This window comes from Dermochelys coriacea, chromosome 3 (assembly GCF_009764565.3).
Source record: "Dermochelys coriacea isolate rDerCor1 chromosome 3, rDerCor1.pri.v4, whole genome shotgun sequence".
Classification (NCBI taxonomy): Eukaryota; Metazoa; Chordata; order Testudines; family Dermochelyidae; genus Dermochelys; species Dermochelys coriacea.
The window spans coordinates 210,168,153-210,191,902 of record NC_050070.1 but is presented as its reverse complement, the minus strand read 5'-3'; the positions used below and the strand labels follow the sequence as shown (position 1 = coordinate 210,191,902).

At 46.3% G+C, this 23,750-nt stretch overlaps 1 protein-coding gene across 7 annotated transcripts in view; it reads right to left on the bottom strand.

The window, feature by feature from the left end:
• The window catches only part of SYNDIG1 (synapse differentiation inducing 1), a 108,223-nt gene that overhangs the window by 62,855 nt on the left and 21,618 nt on the right, over positions 1-23,750 (bottom strand). For 6 of the 7 annotated variants that reach the window (XM_043512188.1, XM_043512192.1, XM_043512190.1 and 3 more), the window contains exon 3: positions 7,768-7,905. In XM_043512188.1, the coding sequence (XP_043368123.1) occupies positions 7,768-7,905 (138 nt within the window). Of the gene's footprint in view, positions 1-6,385; positions 6,444-7,767; positions 7,906-23,750 lie in introns of those variants that run through there. The other variant, XM_038396198.2, reaches the window with a different exon arrangement.

Below are 23,750 nucleotides of genomic sequence, written 5' to 3'. Positions count from 1 at the left end.
TTAGGTGGCGCCCCGCTCGGAATGGTGGCTTTTGTGGGTCTCACAGCACCTCTCCCCCCGCAAGCATTGTCCAGGGAGCCTGGACGCCTAATTCAGAGCTGTGGATTCCATCTGACAGCGGGGCACCTAAACGTTCGGTATTGCTATGCTGTGTCCGAGTCCCCTTTGTGGATCTAGCCCTCAGACACACTGGAGAGAGCACTGCCTGGGAGGACGTGAATAATTCACTGTTCTGGGCAGGGAATCAGGCTTTCAGCTGGGCTTTGGATGAAGAGGTTAAAAAAAAGAGATATTAAACAGCTACCCAGTACTGAATGAGTTTGGGGTCCTGGGGGAAAAAAATAGTATGGGATTGTGTAATTAAAGCCTATCCTAACACGTATGCAGAAGGGGACCAAATAAACAGAAAGGGGCCAAATTAAGGTTACACAGGCAACCTTAATGCTGGCATTTCCTAACTGCCGAGTGCTTGATCTTGGCCACCTTGGCAACATGCAGTGTGGGGCAAATGCTGAAGTTATTACTGGAGCAAACTGTCACTGAAGTCAATGAACTGAAGTGGCAATTTACACCAGCTAATGATCTGGCCCACTGGGAGCTTCCCTGAGTGATTTTGAGTATGGACTTCAAGATTTAGGCCAATGTAAATACAGCAATAATATGAATTAAATAGAAGCAATGTTAACTAACTATTAATATTTAAACAGTTTAAAAGGAACCAAGACATCACTGTGTCTTCTGTATGGAGCCTGGAAAGCCTTGACAGGAGGGGTTTTTAAATCGCAACACTAAGTACCAATTCTCCTGGGGAAGTGTGGTCTGAGGCGTGAAGGATGGAAGCGCAGCCTTGGACTGCTGGATTTGGAGACCTGCACAAAGCCCAGCTGCAAAGATTTCTGCCATGAACCTTCTCTTCTTTGAAGTGCGCCTTTCTCACAAGAGCTTTGCATGAGGAGACCGAAGAAATGCTTCTAATTTTGACTCAATCCCGAAACAAAAGGGTTTGACGCAGTCATTCATTTACAAAGTCATTTAAAGCTCAAGCCTTCTAAAATATTGCTTTGTTACAAGGACGAAGAAAAGGCTCCTTTTCTGAGTTCTCAGGAGGGACACTTGAAAGCACTCACTCTTGCTCTTTTTCTGATGCTATGACACTATTTTATTGGAACGTGAATTTAATGCTTACATAAGATGTCAGCCTGAAAGGAAGGAGAGGATAAAGCATCCACAGAATAGATACTGCACAGGCAATGGCCGTACAGGCCTCTCCATGCTGTCCCAGTGCAGCACTTAACCCTGAGCTGAAATGTTGGTCTACATTTTCAAAGCAACTAGGGACTTTGGGGGCCCAACCTGAGACCCCCCGCAAAAGGGCCATGTTTTCAGAGGGCGTCTTAGTGAAAGCCATTCCCCTTTTTAAGGTGTCTCAATTTGTGTAACTAAAATTAGAGAGACTGAAAAGCCACTAATCGCTTTTGAAAATTTAAGCCAACACTTCTACGTCCTTTGTCTCATCCCTTTTGCTGCATGGGACAGCAACGTCCCCAATAACCAGAGCTGTTCCTATGATGGTATTTGTTGCGAACAAGTTGTCTGATGAATTTAGTCTTTTGTTCTTTTTCTGCGCATTTGTTTGTTGCACAAGTATTTGCATAAATTGTCCATGCACACAAATCTCAGCAAGCCTGGTTGTAAACTACCCGCCTCGACTCTGCCTTTAATTGTTTACTTATCTGTCAGATGTGATATGTCGCATGACATGATAGGACAGTGAGGTCTAAAGGACAGAGCACTGGACTGGGACTCAGCTGACCTGGGTTCTAGTCCTGACTTTGCCACTGGCCTGCCAAGTGACCGTGGACAAGCCACTTCAGCATCCCATGCCTCAGTTTCCCTGTCTGTTCCCACAGACAGGGAACCACCAACTCAAAGCGGCACCAGACCCTGCCAGAGCAATAGATGCAACCTGCAGACATATCTGCACCTGCTGCAATGATCATCACCCCTCACAACACACCTTTCAAAGATCCCTGGATCCTACACAAGCCTATCACAATGTGTGCTGTACCTCATCCAGTGCACTCCATGCCCCAACAACAACTATGTGGGGGAAACCAGACAATCACTGCACTCTCCAATGAACTTACACCAGAAAGCGATAAAAGACACAAACACCACATCACCGGTGGGTGAACACTTTTCACACAGTGATCACTCTATATCTGACCTCTCAGTCCTCACCTCAAAGGAAACCTGCACACCACTTTCAAAAGGTGAACCTGGGAGCTTAAATTCATAACTCTGCTAGCCATTAAAATCATAGTTTTAATAAAGACACTGGATTTACTGATCACAACAATCTGCAATGCACGAACATCCCTTTTTTGACCTATGACTATAGGAGTGTTAACAGACTACCTCACCTAGAACGGTTCCTTAAGATATGCGAGAGACAAGGTGGGTGAGGTAATATCTTGCACTATGTGTTAACTACGTACGCTAAACAAGCTGTTCCACCTTGGATTTAATGTGATACTCGGGGTACCTTTCCCAGACTTGAAGCAGAGAGCTATGTAACTCGAAAGCTTGTCTCTCACCAACAAAAGCTGGTCCAATAAGAGACGTTACCTTCCCCACCGTGTGTGTGTGTGTGCGTGTCTCACCACTGCCCCACCAAAATAATGGATGGAAAACATTCTCAACACTTTAAATTAAAAAAACCCCCAAACCTCTCAATAACCATTCAGAGACTCTTTGTTTTTTGGGGCCGAGGGGGGGGGGGAGAAAACAGCTTTTAAAAATACATTTTACATTTAAAAAGGGAGTTTAATAATACTAACATTTCACAATATATTTAAATTAAAAAACAAAAATTGTTGACTCCTTCCCCCAAATGCTCGTCACCCTGCCCTAGAGGTAATATACAATTCACTGTACCTTTCTTTCTGACAATCAAGCCTCTATTAATCTATCTGAATTTCAAGGGTGCCTTCTGGTAGGACCATTTTCCCCAGAAGGCCCTCTGAAATTTGACAGAGCCAGGTAATTGTAATGGTAAGTGGGCTCTTGTCTTTTGCAACAGGCTGCTGCTTGCTGACCACTTAGTAATAGTTTAAAAAAAAAAAAAAGTAATAGCAAAAATTTTTTTTAAGTACATCAGAAGCAAGAAGCCTACTAAACAACCAGTGGGGCCACTGAACGATCGAGATGCTAAAGGAGCACTCAAGGACAATAAAGTCATTGCAGAGAAACTAAATGAATTCTTAGCATTATGGCTGAGAATGTGGGGGAGATTCCCAAACCTGAGCCATTCTTTTTAGATGACAAATCTGAGGAGCTGTCCCAGATTGAGGTGTCTTTAGAGGAGGTTTTGGAACAAATTGATAAACTAAACAGTAATAAATCACCGGGACCAGATGGAATCACCCAAGAGTTCTGAAGGAACTTAAATGTGAAATTGCAGAACTACTAACTGTAGTTTGTAACCTATCATTTAAATCAGCTTCTGTACCAAATGACAGGAAGATAGCTAATGTGATGCCAATTTTTAAAAACAGCTCCAGAGGTGATCCTGGCAATTACAGGCCAGTAAGCCTGACTTCAGTACCAGGCAAACTGGTTGAAACTATAGTAAAGAAAATTGACAGACACACAAATGAACATAATTTGTTGGGGGAAAAGTCAACATGGTTTTAGTAAAGGGAAATCATGCCTCAACAATCTACTAGAATTCTTTGAGGGGGTCAACAAGCATGTGGACAAGGGGGATCCAGTGGATATAGTGTCCCTTAGATTTTCAGAAAGCCTTTGACAAGGTCCCTCACCAAAGGCTCTTACGCAAAGTAAGCTGCCATGGGATAAGAGGGAAGGTCCTCTCATGGATCAGTAACTGGTTAAAAGATAGTAAACAAATGGGTAGGAATAAATGGTCAGTTTTCAGAATGGAGAAAGGTAAGTAGTGTGCCCCAGCGGTCTGTACTGGGCCCAGTCCTATTTATCATATTCATAAATGATCTGGAAAAAGGGGTAAACAGTGAGGTGGCAAAATTTGCCGATGATAACTGCTACTCAAGATAGTTAAGTCCCAGGCAGACTGCGAAGAGCTACAAAGGGATCTCTCAAAACTGGGTGACTGGGCAAGAAAATGGCAGATGAAATTCAATGTGGAAAAATGCAAAGTGATGCACATTGGAAAACATAATCCCCACTATACACACAAAATGATGGGGTCTAAGTTAGCTGTTACCACTCAAGAAAGAGATCTTGGAGTCATTGTGGCTAGTCTCTGAAAATGTCCACTCAATGTGCATTGGCAGAAATTGGGAATCATTAAGAAAGGAATAGATAATAAGACAGAAAATATCCTATTGCCTCTATATAAATCCATGGTACTCCCACACCTTGAATACTGTGTGGAGATGTGGTCGCCCCATCTCAAAAAAAAAAAAGAAATATATTGGAATTGGAAAAGATTCAAAAAAGGGCAACAAAAATGACTAGGGGAATGGAACAGCTTCCATATGAGGAGAGATTAATAAGACTGGGACTTTTCAGTTTGGAAAAGAGACGACTAAGGGGGGGTAGGATAGTCTATAAAATCATGACTGGTGTGGAGACAGTAGATAAGGAAGTGTTATTTACTCCTTCTCATAACACAAGAACTAGGAGTCACCAAATTAAATTAATAGGCAGCAGGTTTAAAACAAACAAAAGGAAGTATTTTTTCACCCAGCGCACAGTCAACCTGTGGAACTCCTTGCCAGGGGATGTTGTGAAGGCCAAGACTATAACAGGGTTCAAAAAAGGAACTAGATAAGTTCATGGAGGATAGGTCCATCAATGGCTATTTGCCAGGATGGGCAAAGTTGGTATCCCTAGCCTCTCTTTGCTAGAAGCTGGGAATGAGCGACTGGGAAAGGATCACTTGATGATTCCCTGTTCTGTTCATGCCCTCTGAAGCACATGGCACTGGCCACTGTGGGAAGACCGGATACAGGGCTAGATGGACCTTTGGTCTGACCCAGTATGGCCATTCTTATGCTCACCCATAGTATGGAAATCATGCATTTAAATAACCTCCCTCTTGGTGCATTTATAATCACAACTGTACAGGAAACAGTAGGAAAATGTCACGTATTGTGCTGAATCTTGTCCGCTGACAGCTATGGCTGGAGGGCAGAGGACTTGAAATACTGGGCACCCAAATACTGTGTTTCTACAGCAGCTGTGCAATCTCCACTTTCAGCTTTCTCCTGCAAATTCCCCTGACGCAAGCCTGGCGCAATCAATACCCCTCAAACAAGGCAAAACTTGTTAAGCTCTCTACTGAATCAGTCTTAATCTTCTCTGCAGTTTGGAAACAGCTAAGATAAAATGTCCAGCGATCGATACATTTAAAATAAAGTAGCTTCATGCCTCTTCCCTCCTACTGTAACCTTTTGTAACCTTTATGTTGAAATGTTCCCAATATTATGTTGTTCAAGATAAGGGTTCAATAAAACCCAGCTTGAGTTTTTTAGGTAGGTCAGTTACAGATAATCGACATAGTACAGGCCTGCTAGGTGACACTTGGAATGATACAATCAAATGTTATTAAAAAGAAACAATGATTCATTAGGCAAACAGGTTACACAAATGCTACTATTGTAGTGACGCTCAAAGGTGAAATGCGTATCTATGGGTGATCACTCACAGGCACGGCCGTCTCATCCTGGAACCTGGATGTGAACTGGCGCTCTCCCACAGTTTAGCCAAACCGCTCCTTTTATACGCCATTATAATACGAATTAGCATTAAACTCTCCTTTACCATGAGGAGAGTTCCACCAGCCTCCTGTTGGCTCTTTACATTACACATGATTTAAATCAACATCTGCCCCAGTGTCCTTCCCATGCTCTCAATATAGACAGCATTTTAATAAACCAGTCATAATTCTCAAAAAATCTTGCTCAAACCCGTTATAACCAAACCATAATGGTAACACAACCCCAGGTTATGTGCTTGCCAACTCTGACTTGCCCAGAACACTCTGCCTCCAACTTATCTCTAACTATTCTCACGCTAGCAACTTCAATTTACCATATTCCTCTACACTTAGGCTCAAAACCTAACTTCTACAAATTTTAATTTTAAGCATCTTCTAGGCCAGTTTGGGGGCTGCCGCGGTGAGGGAAAGAGGGAGACCCCCCCTCCTTCCCAGCCCAAGCTCAGGGGCTGCCGTGGCAGGGGAGAGAGGGCACATCCATCACATTAGAAAGGTAAGACTACAGATATTAAAATATGAGTTGTGTGCTTTTATTTGTAGAACAAAAAAAAGTTTATTATTATTAAGTTTTTTTATATAGTGCTTTTATCCAAAGCGCTTTACAATAGTTAGGTAATGGTACAAAGGACATTTGGAAAGATTAAGTGGTCCGCCGAGACCTCAGCAATTTTCAAGTGGTCTGTGAAAAAAAAAAAGTTTGAGAACCACTGCTCTAGGTGACACTACACAATAAACCATATTTTTAGGGCCTCAGAGGTACATGGGTACATACAAACATGAGAGACACACAATACTAGTAAACTTTAGAGCTGGGAGATTATAAAGTCAGACCAGAATGTGAGTAATCTCAGGGCTGTGAAACATACAGATGGCATGCTCCAGTGTGCTGCTCCATTTCTCTTATATTTTTGCCTAGTGTTGGCAGCACACTTCATTATAACCACTGATGAGTCCACCAATGTGATTCCAGTCCTGTAAGTTGCATTACCCTCTGCTCTGAGAGATTTCAGGCTTTATGAAGATGCACTGGAGGGAGATGTAGAGACGTTCAGTGGATATTATCCACACTAAAAGAAAAGGAGTACTTGTGGCACCTTAGAGACTAACAAATTTATTAGAGCATAAGCTTTCGTGAGCTACAGCTCACTTCATCGGATGCATGTGAGCTGTAGCTCACGAAAGCTTATGCTCTAATAAATTTGTTAGTCTCTAAGGTGCCACAAGTACTCCTTTTCTTTTTGCGAATACAGACTAACACGGCTGCTACTCTGAAACCTGTGATTATCCACACTGTGGCTGGAAAAGGGAAATCCTTCCTGAGAAAAATGTCATGTTTTTGGAAATTGTTCCACCTGAATGGGGTTGAAAAGTCAAAAAAGCAAAATAGTTCACAGGAAGGGATTCCCAGAAAAAAATCCATTTTGGAAAGATGGAGTTTTTCAGCTTTCCCTCTGCCTGTCTGGAATGCTCTTGTCAATTTCACTTTTTCCCTGGACAGAAAATGAAACTGACAGAGCCTTCCAGGTGGGCTGTCTGGGATTGGTCATTTAGAGTTTCCCTGGGAAGGGGGAATGGAAATTTTTCAGCAAAATTTAAGTTTGTCCCTTGCAAAATTGAATTTTTCCAAAAAGGATATTTTCTAACAGAAAATTCTTGACCTTCTCAGCTATGAAGCAACATAGGACTGGACCACAAGAATCAGAGCTAAGGACTTTTATAGCATCTGCACTCAGTACAAAGAAAAACATGTAGGTATATACCACCATCGATATATGCATTTACACAGAAGGAGACCTGTAACACACTCACCATTGGATTATCTACACTCTGAACCCCTCTCTGCTTCTAGCTACCCACAATGTGTGTGTGTGTGTGTGTGTGTGTGTGTGTGTGTGTGTGTGACCCAAAAATATATGCCCAGTTGCCCCCTTCCACATCACACTGGATCCATCCAAATCCTAGGCTGCAGTGTTCTGAGTTAGCAGGAGAGAATTTTACATTACCTCGTGTGACAAATAAAAGGCAGCAATCCCCAGTGGCCAAAAGCAGCAGAGCATGGAGAATACGCTGAGGCCGAGATGATCCCTTGGGGGCATCATGAGGAAATTGTCTTCACTCTCTGTGTCACTCGAGTAGTCGCTCTGGAAGAGCAAGTAGAAGCAGGAAGAAAGAAAAGACCCCGGTTAATGATGCAATTACTCCTCCCCTGCCAAAGGCGCAGTCTGTGGGCACCTACAAGAAGAACCTCCCCAGTAACTTGCAGCGTATTTTTATAGCACAGACAGGGTAATCACCTTTTCAAAATGCAAAAAAAAAAAGAAGGGGTCACATACTGGAGCCCCACCCCCTTGCCATGAGGCCCTGCCTCCTGCTCCTTCTCTTCCCCTGGTGGCCCCGTCCAGGCCAGAAGCCAGAGCTGAGCCATGGTAAGAGCTGCCCAGGGAGCCCGGGCTGTTGTGGGGAGCCCTGGACCCTCCATCTGCCCTGGGCGGGGGGCTAGGGTGCCCCAGAGAAGCCCCGGTCTGTGTCCCTGTCCCTGGGGTGTGCTGACCAGGGCAGGGGGAGGGTCCGGGACTCTGGGGCTGCCTGGGCAACTCTCACTACTGCCCGTCTCCGGCTTCTGGGCAGCCACGGGCGGGAGAGGAGGAGCAGGGGGCGAGGCCTCATGGCGATGGGGTGCTAAGGCTCACCTCAGCCCCCCTCGGGGAAGAGGCTGGTGCCACCCCGAGCCTCAGGCCGAGGCAGAGTGGCACCACAGGGAATCTGGGATAAATGCTGTCCTGGAGTCATTCAGCCCAGGACCGGGACTCCAAATGTACGTTTCGGGACTGGCCTGCCCAATTAGGGACGGCGGAGTCACACTAAGCACAGACCCTATTGCTGATCCCTGTTCAGGGGAAGGCCTGACCTGTAAACCTTGGTCGAGCCCTAGTCACCCCTTAGTAACCATGTTAGTCTCTTACAATACGGCCTCTTGTGCTCTAGTCATTTCTAAGCACTTCACACTTCTATCAATACAAGGCCGCCTGTACCGGCCCTGCAAGAAGCACTAGCACAACGGCGATTCACTGGGGCCCGTGCATCCCCTTTGCCCTGTGGAGAGGGACTCTGCCCCAGCCCCACGCAGGCGGTCTTGGCAAGCGAAGGGCTTGACCATGGGTTCAGAGCTGGTAGCCGTAACAGTCCACACTGGCTAGCAGCATTCGCTGGGAGCTTTCTATTTAATTTTATCAAATACTTCCCCAGCCTCAGAATTCTACCTCTCCTGCCAGCCACTTCCTGCCCTGCAGGGTGAGCGCCATTGAATAACACTGAATCCCTGTCAAATCCCCCAGACATTCCCCTTCCTACAGGCTGGTCACTTCACCCCAGACCTACCTCTTCCGGTGTCGTAGGCGCAACACGAGCGTGAAACCCTGCTGCAGCAGAATGGAGAGCAAAGCTCTCCCCAGGGACAGGTAAGGAATGCAGCCTGCTGCTCCAGCTCTGGTGGGGGAGGCAGCCAAGTACCCTGGCCATGGATTGGACAGTGGATTTTTTTTGCCTTCCCAAACTCTCCCTACTTCACCAGCCCAAAACCCGTCTGAATCTCTTACTCTGTGAATAACACTGACTCCTTGGGGGGGGGGGTCACCCCTTAATACATGTTGGGTGAAATCTTAGCCCCGCTGAGGTCAAGGGGAGTTTCCTCATGGGCTTAATGAGGCCAGGATTTCACCCAGTCTGGTTTTATTACCGAGGGCACAGGTTTTATTCCTGCTCATGACCCCACAGCTTTACCAGCACTTTTCTTGTTTCACCATGAACATAGCCAAGGGCAGTGGTTCTGCATGTCCAGTTCCTGCTCTCGTGAATGGAAGGTGCATGCATGCATCTTCACGGAGAGTTAGGAGAGAATATATTTTTAAAAATGAACTCATTTGTCCAGTCCAGCTGTACTAACAGATACTATTCCTTTTATGAGGCGTCACTGTATCCCCATGGGCTCTGACACTGACTGGCAAACCTCCCCTGGTGCTCACTCACCCTGGCACCACCCACACCGAATCATGTGGGACTTATTGAAGACTTTGGGACTCTCGGTAAGGAGCTGAAGAAGAGGAAAGCCCCTGATCTTCTCTGAGGTCCTTCCAGCACCAGGGGAAGCACCGGTGATCGTGGGGTTAATTGGGGAGCTCTACATAAGGACAGTGTCAGGGGGCTTTGTGTGGGGAGAGCAGAATTATTGGGAAAGATCGAGTGGGGTGTAGGTAATTGGGGGGCTCTGTAAGAGAGCAAAATGGATTGGGGAGTATGTGGACATGTTTTCAAATGACCTGGCTCTGTGTATGTCCAGGGTTCTTGATTGACAGGCAGCTGTGATTTTGGGCCCTGGCAGGGCACGGAATGAAAATGCGGGGGGGGGAGGGGGAATGACACTTTAAAGAAGGTCTGTGGTGGGGGGAAGAGCACAATTAATTGAGGCTGGTAGTAACCCCTCCTCCCCCGCCGCCCTTACTTTTCCTTTTGAATCTTGCTCTTTACTATTTGTTTGTTCAAAAAGACCTTGCAGAAGTTTTTAGCAGGATAAAAAGTAGTGGATTGATTGTTTTTCCCTGTCCACATAGGCACCAGTAGATTACCTGTATAACGTGTTTCGGCCATTGCCACGTTTAACAAGGGTGTGTTTTATCACCTAGACTGGGTCTACGACAGCGCTGAAATACTGCCGGTGACATACAGATATTGGTGTATTAACACTGCACTGAGACGAACGTGGCAGTTAGCATCTCTCCCAGCTCACGCCTGGATGGGTCACCCATAGAATCATAGAATATCAGGGTTGGAAGGAACCTCAGGAGGTATCTAGTCCAACCCCCTGCTCAAAGCAGGACCAACCCCCAACTAAATCATCCCAGCCAGGGCTTTGTCAAGCCTGAAGATGATATGCCGGACGGTCATAGGGGAAAGCCTGTCTTTACACCCAAAGGCCTAGAAACTTTTTACAAGGGAAAGCTCAAACTGAGATGAATAAACACGAGAGAGCAAAAATTTGTAGGGAACCCCAGTGAGATCCTCACCCCTGTGCCTGCCCTTTTGCGCTAGCATAAAAGGGCTGGGGCAGCCTAATGGGGCCCTCATGGCCTCTTATTTGGGACTAGGTAAAAATCCCCCCAGTGCAGGCATGGTGGAAGAGAGCCAGGAGGCTGCTCTCTGAAGAACGCTTTGCAAGCCCCGCATAAGGAGGAAGGTGCCTGGGGCCACCAGACACAGTGGTGTGGAGAATAAGAGGTGCAATGCAGAATCTTGCCCCTGCATTGCCAGGGGATGTTGTGAAGGCCAAAAGCATAACTGGGTTCAGAAAAGAACTACTTAAGTTCATGGAGGATAAATCCATCAATGGCTATTAGCCAAAATGGATCACTTGATAAATTGTCCTGTTCCGTTCATTCCCTCTGAAACATCTGTCAATGGCCACTGTCAGAAGACAGGATGCTGGGCTAGGTGGACCACTGGTCTGACCCAGAATGGCCATTCTTATATAACAGCAAGATGTAGAGAAGAAACATTACAGAAGGCACTGTATTTCTGATTTACCACTCTTAAGGGCCTCTGCTGTGGACAAAGTAACAAACTTTGACTCAAAGTGAAACATGAATGAGCAGAGCAGATTTCAGACACTTGTGCATCACCAGATATACTGCTTTCAGAGTAGCAGCCGTGTTAGTCTGTATTCGCAAAAAGAAAAGGAGTACTTGTGGCACCTTAGAGACTAACTAATTTATTAGAGCATAAGCTTTCGTGAGCTACAGCTCACTTCATCGGATGCATTTGGTGAAAAAAAAAAAAAAAAACCACCAAATGCATCCGATGAAGTGAGCTGTAGCTCACGAAAGCTTATGCTCTAATAAATTTGGTAGTCTCTAAGGTGCCACAAGTACTCCTTTTCTTTTTGCAGATATACTGCGTTCCCCATAAGGCTTATTGCTGGAGCTGCAAATATCAGAGTGCACGACTGTACCATGGGATCAATGAGAGGTTCTGGCTGGCTCACTGGTTGCACTGTAGGTGGATTTATTGCCTTCAAAATGATCTTTGGTAAGAAACACGGTTCCAATGGCACAATTTTCCCATTTAACCCTCTTCTATGCTATGACAATCTCCAGACCATCACCAGCACAGTTTTGCTGCTGTATCTAGAATTAATCCAGCCCCCTTCCTTACAGTACCTGCCTAAGAAAGCTTGAGGCCGTTCCTTGCTTCATGTGGACTCTGAATCCAAAACCAAGCAAGTTTTTGATTTTATTCTTGTAAATCCAAAACACAGCCAAATGCTTGAACCAAAGCATGGCTGTCTGAGCCCATCCTTGCTCTACCTGGATTTTGAATATGTATATCACTGTGGTATCTAGACACCAAGAATTACTATGTCTCAGGGTGAGCAGTAACTTACATTCAACACATTGCCTCTGGAACAGGATTTTTCAGATGGCAATATACAAATCGACCTCAGAACAGGATGGAGAGTGCCACACCTGGCCAAATCATGCCCTCTTCTCGGAGAGCAGTAATTGCAAGTGTGAAGATGCCGTCTAAATATCCATATTCTTTGGAGAATGGCAGGGAGTTAATCCCGGGAGCTTTCAACAATCTCTCCAACTCACAAGAGCGGTATGTGTGCAGTAAAGGGGGTGTATTTATGTCCCTAAAGATGGGCTGAGAATCAGTGATGAATTGACCTTTACTTTCTAAAGCACACTTCAGTCAGAACCTAAATGGAAGCTCAACGTAGTTGGTATTTCATATACTTTGCTTTCGAAAAACCTGCTCCAGAAATCCTTGCTTTGAAATGCCTCTATTCTGTACATGCTGGAGTGCTGTCCCAGAAACACAGCTCACTTCCGGGCAATGGTGGAGCCCTCTAGGTGACCCTCACTTATGATGCATAGACCCAAACTCTCAGCTCCTGTAAATGGTTGCAACTCCATTGGTGCCAATGTAGTTTTGCTTGTTAAGACTTGTGGAGCGTTTGGCCCTGTATGTCGACCGGCACTACATGCCAGCGACAACAGTAAAGAAGCATAACACCACCGATGGAGGGTACTTATTAGACTATGAGGAATTCTCCCTTTTTTCTCTGCTTCATTATAGAGCTGCCACCTCCCATCTCCCCCCAGTCTGGTTTCCTCCTCAGTTTTCAAGAAACAGCGCACACATCCTCCCATGATGGAACGGTTACCAGACAGCTTATTTTACCATCCCAGTATAGAGCCCGTCTGGCCTTGCTGTGGCCATTTTCAATACTGACCATGGCACAGGCACTTGGAGGAGAGGAAAGTGATCAGGAACAGTCAACATGGATTCACCAAAGGCAAGTCATGCCTGACCAATCTGATTGCCTTCTATGACTAGATAACTGGCTCCATGGATAGGGGAAAGCGGTGGACTTTATATCTTGACTTTAGAAAGCTTTTGATACGGTCTCCCGCAGTATTCTTGCCAGCAAGTTAAAAAAGTATGGATTGGATGAATGGACTACAAGGTGGATAGAAAGCTGGCTAGATCGTCAGGCTCAACAGCTAGTGATCAACGACTTGATATCTAGTTGGCAGCTGGTATCAAGCGGAGTGCCCCAGGGGTCAGTCCTGGGGCCGGTTTTGTTCAACATCTTCATTAAAGATCAGGATGATGGGATGGATTGCACTCTCAGCAAGTTCAAGGATGACACTACGTTGAGGGGAGAGGTAGATAGGCTGCAGGGTAGGGACAGGCTCCAGAGTGACCTAGACAAATTGGAGGATTGGGCCAAAAGAAATCTGATGAGGTTCAACAAAGACAAATGCAGAGTCCTCAACTTAGGACGGAAGAATCCCATGTACTGCTACAGGCTGGGGACTGACTGACTGACTGACTGGCTAAGTGATTATTCCCCTCTATTCGGCACTGAGGTGCCACATCTGGAGTATTGTATCCAGTTTTGGACCCCACACTACAGAAAGGATGTGGACAAATTGGAGAGAGTCCAGCGGAGGGCAACAGAAATTATTAGGGGGCTGGGGCATATGATTTATGAGGAGAGGCTGAGGGAACTGGGTTATTTAGTCTGCAGAAGAGAAGAGTGAGGGGGGGATTTGATAGCAGCCTTCAACTACCTGAAGGGGGGTTCCGAAGAGGATGGATCTAGACTGTTCTCAGTGGTGGCGGATGACAGAACAAGGATCAATGGTCTCAAGTTGCAGTGGGGGAGGTTTAGGTTGGATATTAGGAAACACTATTTCACTAGGAGGGTGGTGAAGTACTGGAATGGGTTACCTAGGGAGGTGGTGGAATCTCCATCCTTAGAGGTTTTAAGGTCAGGCTTGACAAAGCCCTGGCTGGGATGATTTAGTTGGGGTTGGTCTTGCTTTGAGCAGGGGGTGGGACTAGATACCTCCTGAGGTCCCTTCCAACCCTGATATTCTATGATTCTATGTCTGGACCCCAGGTGTAGTAACTCAGTGCCTCAGAGGAAGGCTGGTAAAGAGACAACTAAAAAGTGTTAATATCCCTATGGCTTGGCAGAGCTCAGTGTCTACAGACTCCAGTGGCTTCTATTAACATATTTCCTTTCGGGGGAAAAAGGTTGAATGCAAATAAAACATAACTAGTACAGCCTGTTAATTAATTGCCTACATAGTAGAATCATGTAATGTGGGGAGGGGGTCTGACCTGAACTTCTCAATCTGTCTGTTCTGCCTGTAACAGACGATTATTCCCTTTCCCACCCTAAAGCCCCTCCCCCCACCAGCTATAATCCACTGGAATGATGAACATTTCACCACGGCCAGCACATGCGGGACACAGAACATCTGCGGGGCCAGGACTTACGTTATAGAACTTGCTCCTGCAGGAGATAAGGATGGCTGCAGACCTCAAAGTGCTGAGAACTAAGGCTGGGGCGTTTCAAAGGGCCCTATGGGAGGTAAGGATTCAAATTGTCATTGACAGTCCCATGGGAGTTGGGCCCCTTTGAACATCCCAGCAAAACTTGTTGTTTTGATTTCGCTTTTCACAACACACTTCACACTGTTCTATGCAACTGGGGTGGCAGGGAGGGTAAATGGGGAAGGACATCACTGAACCTGGGTCAAGGTCACAAAAGTCGTATGATCGGGTCAGTACCATAGCGTCCAGGAATTGCTGTTACCCCAGGTGCTTTTGTTAATGTTAACAGGTCATTTGTTTTAAATGGAAAGACAAATACAACCTCAAAGCTCTATTACACATGAGAACTGGCACCTTGCAAACATGCATTTCAAACATCAAAGCTAGTTTGTGGATGGAGAATTCCCAAACTCACATCTGAAATCAAAGAAAAGAGGAAGAAAAAAAAATCAGTTTGGTTTCCATTAACTAAGAAAATAAAAAAAGATGAAATGGACTGAATGCAAACTGTATCAAAGAAAAAAAATTCCATTTCTCAGCTCAGACACTGACTGACAAGAATTGGCTGTTACCGCTAAGTTCTAGAACCCTGCAAACTGTATGATTTCTAATGAAAACCCAGAAGAGAGTTCACTATTCTGGGACTTGGGACTCTACGATAGGGTCAGATTCTAGAGACCTGTACACATGTGCATAGCTTGGCTGCAGCATGACGAGGCCATGGAGTAAAGTGTGTTTGCAGGCTTGGGCCCATAGGTTTGCATTTGCATTAATATTCCAGAAAGGAAGATGATCCAGTGGTTAGGCTCAGGTGATGGGAGCTCAAGTCCCTACTCTGTCACAGACTGTGCATGAGAGACCTTGGGCCAGTCACTTAGCCTCTCTGTGCCTTAGCTCCCCATCTGTACAATGGGGTTAAGAACCCTTCCCTATTTCATGGGGGCATTCTGAGGATAAATATAGTCAAGATTGCGAGGTGCATGAATACTATAGCAATGACGCAATACTATAGCACATGTTGCATTATTGTTTACTAGGTCTAAAATCCCATTCGTGTGCAAGCCCTATAGGGTTTCTTCCAAAACAGGGGATTCTGTGCATCCAAGATGAGAATTGGACCATTCCACTTTCTGCACACTCTGAAGAGGCATTGCTGGAATATTGAGCCATCTCAGCCCGAAGTTCATCACTGCGTTAGGGTGGAAGGCCATTCATTTTCCAACGTTGGATGAAAAGGCTCCCCCCGCAGAACCAAACTGTATGTATTTCATGGTAGCTGCACTCAAAGGAACATACATGGCTTTAGCATGCGCCAGCCTGTCCAAGGAGAAACCTCCTTGTTCACTGGTGTTTGTTCTGGGCACGTGTTGTACAAGCTGAGCTCTCGCCCAGGAATTTTAGAATCAATATCCAAGTCTGACTTCAGCCATAAGAGGCCTTAGAATCCTGTAAACCATTTCATCCTGCACGTAGATGCCACACAGTAAGTAGAGTTTGTTAACACAGAGACCGGGGTGAAATCCTGGCTTCCCTGAAATCAATGACAAAACTCTCCTTGACGGGACCTTAGGCAAGTCATCGAGGCCCCCTGGGTCTCAGTTCCCCACCTGTACAATGGGAACAGAGCCCTATGAGGCTGGAAATCCAGGCACGAGTCCAGGGCATGCAGACACAATGGAGAAAAGAGCCACATAAGCACTGAGACAGATGTAGCGATTTTCACGAGACTTGAGCGGAGAGCTCAGGCACCATAGATCCACCTCTAGGCTCCTTGGCTGTGTGCTTCGATATGTCGGGCAAAGTGACAGGTTTAGGTTTTTACTCACTTGAACATTTTTTTTTTCATTTTACAGAGAATATTTCAGACAATCGGTGGATTTTATTTTATTTTATTTTTTTTTTTTTACAAGAGAACTCAAATCCATTCTCTTATGCTTTATGTATGAATAATTCACTCTCTTACTCCTGTATTTCATCAATAACTTGGGTTTCTTTAATAAGCAAGTTACTGAGACCTTAGCATAGCAGAGTGAGTGTGGTATGACGAATGATACTCCTGGAGCAGAGACAGCAGCCCAGCCACAGAAGAATACCTCAGTAAGGAACTTGTGCAGTATTTTAATAAAGCCTTATTTGGTGGGTTGTCTAGCCATTAGCCCTGACATAAAGACCTGTCTGCCAGGTTATGGATCTCTCGAGACATCTAGATAGAGTTATGTACAGTTCAGGGAAAGCACCAGTGATTGTGGTACATGTTGGCACCAGAGACACAGGGATAGAGAGGACCCGGAGGCCAAATTTAGGCTGTCAGGCAAGAGATTAAAGTCCAGGACCTCCATGGTAGCATTCTCTGAAATACTTCCAGTTCCATGCACAGGGTCAGGCGGAACAGCAAGGTCTCAGTGTGTGGATGAGACGATGGTGTAGGGAGGAGGGGTTTGGGTTTAGTAGGAACTGGGGAACCTTTTGGGAAAGGAGGAGCCTATACAGGAAGGATGGGCTCCACCTAAACTAAAATGGAACCAGACAGCTAGCATTTCACATTAAAAAGGTCACAGAGGAGTTTATAAACTAAGGGCCAAGGGAAAGCCGACGGGTGCAGAAGAGCACATGGTTCAGGCAGAGACATCTCTTAGGGGAGGATTTATTAAATGGGATAATCTGTGCCCTAGCAAAGAGGAGAGGATAGAAGTTGATAAAGTACAGACAGGAACTCAAGAGAAACAGTCAAATGAAAAAAAGAGTCCCATTCAATTACATCACAGGAAGGCAGACAACTAAATATAGACAAATGTTATAAGTGCTTATTACAAATGCTCGAAGTCTAAATAGAGAGACAAAGTAGGTTGGGTAATATCTTTTAATGACCAACTTCTGTTGGTGAAGCAATATTATAAAGGAACAGTCACATGCAGAGAAACACTTTAAAAACAGTATAAGAGAGGCTCAAACTAAATGCATACCCAAATTAAAAAAAAAACATAAGAGGACCAAAGAAATGCTGCTGTGGCTACACAACAGAGTAAAAGAAGTGGTTAAGACAAAAATGCACCTTTTAAAAATTACCTCACCCACATCGGCTCTCTAATATCCTGAGACCAACATGGCTGCAACAACACTGCAAACAGATGTCTAGATACTAAACTGGGTGAACTTGAGTGTCAGGTATTCACTGAGGATACTGATATAACAGGTATCCAAGAAACGTGGTGGAATGAGGATAAACAATGGGACATAGTAGTAAGAGGGTATAAAATATACAAGAATGACACAGCAGGTTGTGCTGGTGGGGGAGTAGCACTATAGGTGAAAAAAGCAGAGAGTCAAATAGAGTACAAATCTTAAATTAATCAAATTGTACCATAGGATCTCTATGGAGAGAAATTCTGTGCTTGAATAATAGGAATATAGCAGCAGGAATACACTATCGACCACCTGACCAGGATGATGACCATGATGGTGAAATGCTCAGGGAAATTAGAAAGGAAACAAAAACAGAAGACTTAGAAATGACGGGGGATTTCAAGTATACCCATTATGCCTGGCTGGCTGTCATCTCAGGACAGGATGCAGAGATAAAATTTCTAGACATGATTAATAACTGCTTCTTGGAGAAATTAGTCCCACAATGGGAGAGACAATTCTTGATTTAGTCCTAAATGGAGCACAAGATCTGATCCAAGAGGGGAATATAGCTGAATCACTTGGTAACAGCAACCATAATGTAATTGAATTTAACATCCGTGCGGGGGGGAGAAAATACCAAAGAAACACACCGCAGTCTCATTTAACTTCAAAAAGGGAACTACACAAAAATGAGGAAGCGAGTTAAACGGAAATTAAAAGGAACAGTCACAAAGGTGAAATGCCTACAAACTGCACGGAAACTGTTTTAAAAAAGCATAATAGAGGCTCAACCTAAAATGTATGCCCCAAATAAAAATCAAATCAAATTAAAAAAAAAGAGTAAGAGGACAAAAAAAATTACGCCATGGCTAAACAACAGATTAAAAGAGGATGTTAAGAGGCAAAGAAACATCCTTTAAAAAATGCATGTCAAATCCTACTGAGGAAAATAGAAAGGATCATAAACTCTGGCGAGTCAAGTGTAAATGTATAATTAGGCAGGCCAAGAAAGACTTTAAAGATCAATTAGCAAAAGACACCAAAACTAGCAGCAAAAAAATTAAATACATCAGAATCAGGAAGCCTGCTAAACAATCTTTGGGGCCACTGGACAACCAAGGTGCTAAGGGAGCACTCAAGGAAGATAAAGCCTTGCAGAGAAACTAAATGAATTCATTGCAACAGTCTTCAATGCAGAGGACGTGCAGGAGATTCCCACACCTGAGCCATTCTTTTTAGGTCACAGATCTGAGGAACTGTCCCAGATTGAAGTGTCAGTAGAGGTGGTTTTGGAAGAGTTTGATAAATTAAACTGTAATAGATCATCAGGACCAGATGGGATTCACCCAAGAGTTCTGAAGGAACTCAGATATGAAACTGTAGAACTACTAACTCTGGTACATAACATATAGCTTAAATCAGCCTCTGTCTCAGATGAGTGGAAGATAGCTAATGTGACACCCAGTTTTAAAAAATGCCTCCAGAGCTGATCTGGCAATTACAGGCTGGCAAGCTGAACTTCATTACCAGTCAAATTGGTAGAAACTATATTAAAGAACATAATTATCATAAATGAACACAATAGGTTAGCAAATGGTCAACATGACTTTTGTACAGGGAAATCAAGCCTCACCAGTCTATTAGAATTCTCTGAGGGTGTCAACAAGCATGCGAGGAAGGGTGATCCAGCTGATCTAATGTACATGATAGAGTGTACTTGGACTTTCAGAAAGCCTTGAGCTTGCTCTTAAGCAAACTAAGCTGCCATTGGAGAGGACCTTCCCTCTCCTGGATCAGTAATGGGTTAAAAGATAGGAAACAAAGCATAGGAATTAATGGTCAGTTCTCACAGTGGAGAGAGATAAATTGCGGGGTCCCACAGGGGTCTGTGCTGGGAACAGGGCTGTTCAACATATTCACAAATGATCTGGAAAAAGGGGTAAATAGTGAGGGGGCAGTGAGGTCTGCAGACAATACAAAATTACTCAAGATCATAGGTGCCCATGGAAAAAAAATTAGCATGTGCTTAGCAGCCACTGGCAGCCAAGCATCCCCCATCCCCCCACTGATCAACTCCTCCCCCTCCTTCTCCCTCCCCGCACCTTGGACCTGCCGCGATCAGCTGTTCTGCACCATGCAGGAGGTGCTGGGGGTAGGGTTGCCAACCCTCCAGGATTGTCCCAGAGCCTCCAGGAATTAAAGATTATGTTACATGATGAAACCTTCAGGAATACATCCAATCAAAATTGGCAACCCTAATTGGGGGCGGGGAGAGGAAGGAGCAGGGACGGGGTGTGCTCGGGGGAGGGGGTGGGAAGAGGGGGTGTGGGCCTCAGAGGAATGGGTGGAGTGGGGGCAGGGGTCGAGCACCCCCCGGGTAGAGAGGAAGATGGTGCCTATGCTCAAGATAGTTAAGTCCAAAGCAGACTTCAATGAGATACAAAGAAATCTCACTGAACCGGGTAACTAGACAACAAAACAGCAGATGAAATTCAATGTTACATAAGAACGGCCAGACTGGGTCAGAGCAATGGTCCATCTACCCAGTGTCCTGTCTTCCGACAGTGGCCAGTGCCAGGTGCCCCAGAGGGAATGAACAGAACAGGGAATCATCAAGTGATCCATCCCCTGTCACCCATTCCCAGCTTCCAGCAAACAGAGGCTCGGGACCCCATCCCTGCCCATGCTGGCTAATAGCCATTGATGGACCTGTCCTCCATGAATTTATCTAGTTCTTTTTTGAACCCTGTTATAGTCTTGGCCTTCACAACATCCCCTGCAAAGAGTTAAACAGGTTGACTGTGCGTTGTGTGAAGAAATACTTCCTTTTGTTTGTTTTAAACCTGCTGTCTATTAAATATTGTTGATTCCATATTTAGCTAAATCAGTTTAACCACCAATGTAAATTCAAACCAGTATAACTTTCCCATGTAGACAAGGCCTTGGCCACACGTTGACCTGCCTAGAAAGGGTCTGCTGCTGGGGGTTAGCCCCAGAAAGAAGCCACAACGCAGATGTGTGGGGAAGAGAACACTTCCCTTGCAAATCTGTGCCTTGAATGGGCACTGGGCCATGCAGCTCACATCTAACTGTCTCTTGGCACAGCAGCTGATTCTCCCAGATACACAGCAATGTGCCGCACATACGGGATGGCAGGATCAAATTTTTTGAGTCTCTCCAAAGGCTGATGAAAAAAGACTTGGATATCTGCTTACATTTCCCTTTACTGCTGATCTGCCTTAACAACTCTGCGGCACAGCCAGGGAAGCGGTGGGATGAAACCCTTTTTCCGTCCTCCGTTTTATTACCAGGAGGAGGGAGACTCCTTCGCTCACCAGTAACTGGTGATGAGCACTGTTAGTCTGCAGGGCTCCTGCGGTGTCATTCAGAAGCTCTTTTCTTCTTTTAGACAGAGACAGAGACATTTTTATGTCATTAACAACCTAGCGCAACTCAGTCCCCACCTCAGCCGCTGCTGCACTAATGTTTTCTTCATTCACACTGTGGCAACCTCCAGCCTCGGATTAGCCACGTGAACAGATTCTCGTGAACTGATGCAGGGTCCGCACCCAGAGAGGCATGTTTGGGCTGCACGTTCCCATTGCCAGGGACCCCCCCCAGGGAGACCTGCACTAGGGTCCCTTTGCAGGTCCCTCTCTGTCACATTCAGAGGTGAGGCATTAGCACCGTAAGGGAGCAGGCAGGGGGCGAGACACGGGAGCGGCTGTGAAGATGGGGGGTGGGGCTGAGGCAGAAGGCCAGGTTCAAGTCCTCGGTCTGCCATAGACACTGACCTTGGGCTCCACTCCTCAGGACTATTGAGGCAGCTGAGTCCCATTGAACTCACTGGGAGCTAGGTAGCCAACTGCCTTGGAGAACCTGGGCCATAACCTCTCTGTCTCAGTGCTGTGATACTTCACTCTCTCACAGGGGTGCCGGGAGGTCACCTTCGCTCTCAACTCGGAGGTGCTCAGTTGCGATAGCACTGGGGGGCCCAATGACCAGGTTGATCCAGGGTGCAGTGGGTCGAGGCTAGCCCATTCATGCTCTCCCCTGCTCTCCCCTATCCGTCAGCAGGGCTCAGGACCCTCCCCTGTGACAGGTGCTCTCTTCAGCAGCATGGGGTGTTGCGATTGCCATCAGAGCTGGCTTGACATGAAGCGTTCAGCTCCCACCAGCAGCTGCCAATTCTGCATAGCCAGCCGTGCAAACGCAGCGTTCTTCTGGCCGAGAGCCAGCCGCCTGTGGGCTCCATGACGCCACAGCCCTGGCATGGGCCTAGCACTGTGTCTTCGCTAGTGGGATCATGCACAGATCTACTCTCCCCCCCACTTCTGCATGTGCCATCGTCTCAGCCTGGGCTCAAGGCGGATCAAGGGTTTATCGCAGCCCCAGTGTCCACTCAGCACCAAGTCAATAGACCCCCCCGGTGTAGAGAGACGGGGTCCCTCACAGGAACCTGCCCTGCATGTTTGGGACAGGGGGACAATTGCTGTGTGTTTGCCGTATTACAATAGTGCTAGGGGCCTCAACCGAGACCAGGGCCCTGTTGTGCCGGGTGCACACAACACGCATTCTTCCCTGCCTCTCTCAGACACGCAGACTCCCTGCCGCTCTCTCCTCAGATGGGCACCTCCGCCGAGCATTTCCCCTGGAGCTACTCTGTCCCAGCTGGGGTGACCCGAACTCTACCCAGGACCCAAGGGGAGGACGTCCAATAGACCAGGGCTGCTTGAAGCACTTGTGCTGATGCAGCAATCCGCCCAGCTCCACCCCTCCAGCAGAATTGTCTCTGTGGTAGAACAGTAGCAGCTGGAGCCCCCAACTGAGACGGGGGCTAGATTGTGCCAGGCACTGTTGTGCACCTAGCATGAGATGCGCTATGCTCCAGAGGCTGTGCAATTTAACTAGGGCACAGAACGCTTCAAGGTCACACTGAAGGTCGGGGCAGACATGGGAACAGGACGCAGGTCTCCTGAGCCCAGTGCCCGAGCCACTAGCCAATGCTGCTCCCTTCAGTGACGGAAGGGGAAAGAGGGCGTCTCTCTTACCTCCTTGGAAAGCAAAGAGGGAAAGCGTGAGGCTACTCCCCCCACCCCAGGTTTTACAGAGAGCTTTTCAGAACCACGCAGCCCCCTTTGTGCACAGTGACACAGCCAGACCTGACCGAACAGCCATTAGACTTCTCAGGAAGAGCCCCCCAGACCAAAGCAGGCCCCATTTGGAATGGGCTCCTTTTGAATATTTTGTTGTTAAAATGCAGAACCCTGTGAAAGAGGGAGAAGCCCATTCAGTGCACACACAGGCCCTCCACTGATCCCCCCGGTTCCAGGGGTGGTCTGCAGCTCGCTCCAGCCAGAAATTCCAGGTGGCCTCAGAAGGCCTGGCTGGTTTGAGTTCACCTAAAGGGAGGGACTCTCGGTGCAGGATTTAGGGCCAGATGTGTCAACAACAGGATCATGCAATTAAACACCCACGGTAGTTATCTGCATCAAACCCCAAGTGGAGGAGCTGGCTTTGAAGGGGAGAGCTGGGCAATTTGTTCTCCTAAAATCCCAGCCCCCAGAGCTGACCGGCAAATGCCGCAGGACAGTGTTCTTACAGCAAACTCCTCTGGCACACCTTGCTAAGACCATGTCTTTCGCATGGAGTTGGTAGCCAAGACAGCCTGACGGCTACTAAACCAGACATGAAGAATTCCCCTTTCCCTGCTCTATCGGTACAGAAACCGCAAAGAAAAAACCATTTCTGCCTTTTGTTGCATGTCAATGAGCCAATCAAAGGGTAATGCTAGCCCTAGGGAAACCAGAAGCTTGCAAACTCTTCCCATCTGGGCTTTTTTGAATGGAGAAACCCCCTGGCCAGGGAACAACAAAGAAATATAGCCTCTTAGGTTTTATTTGGACCATGTGAGGCTACAGTTCAGGGCCGATAACACAGTAACGTCTCACATGGA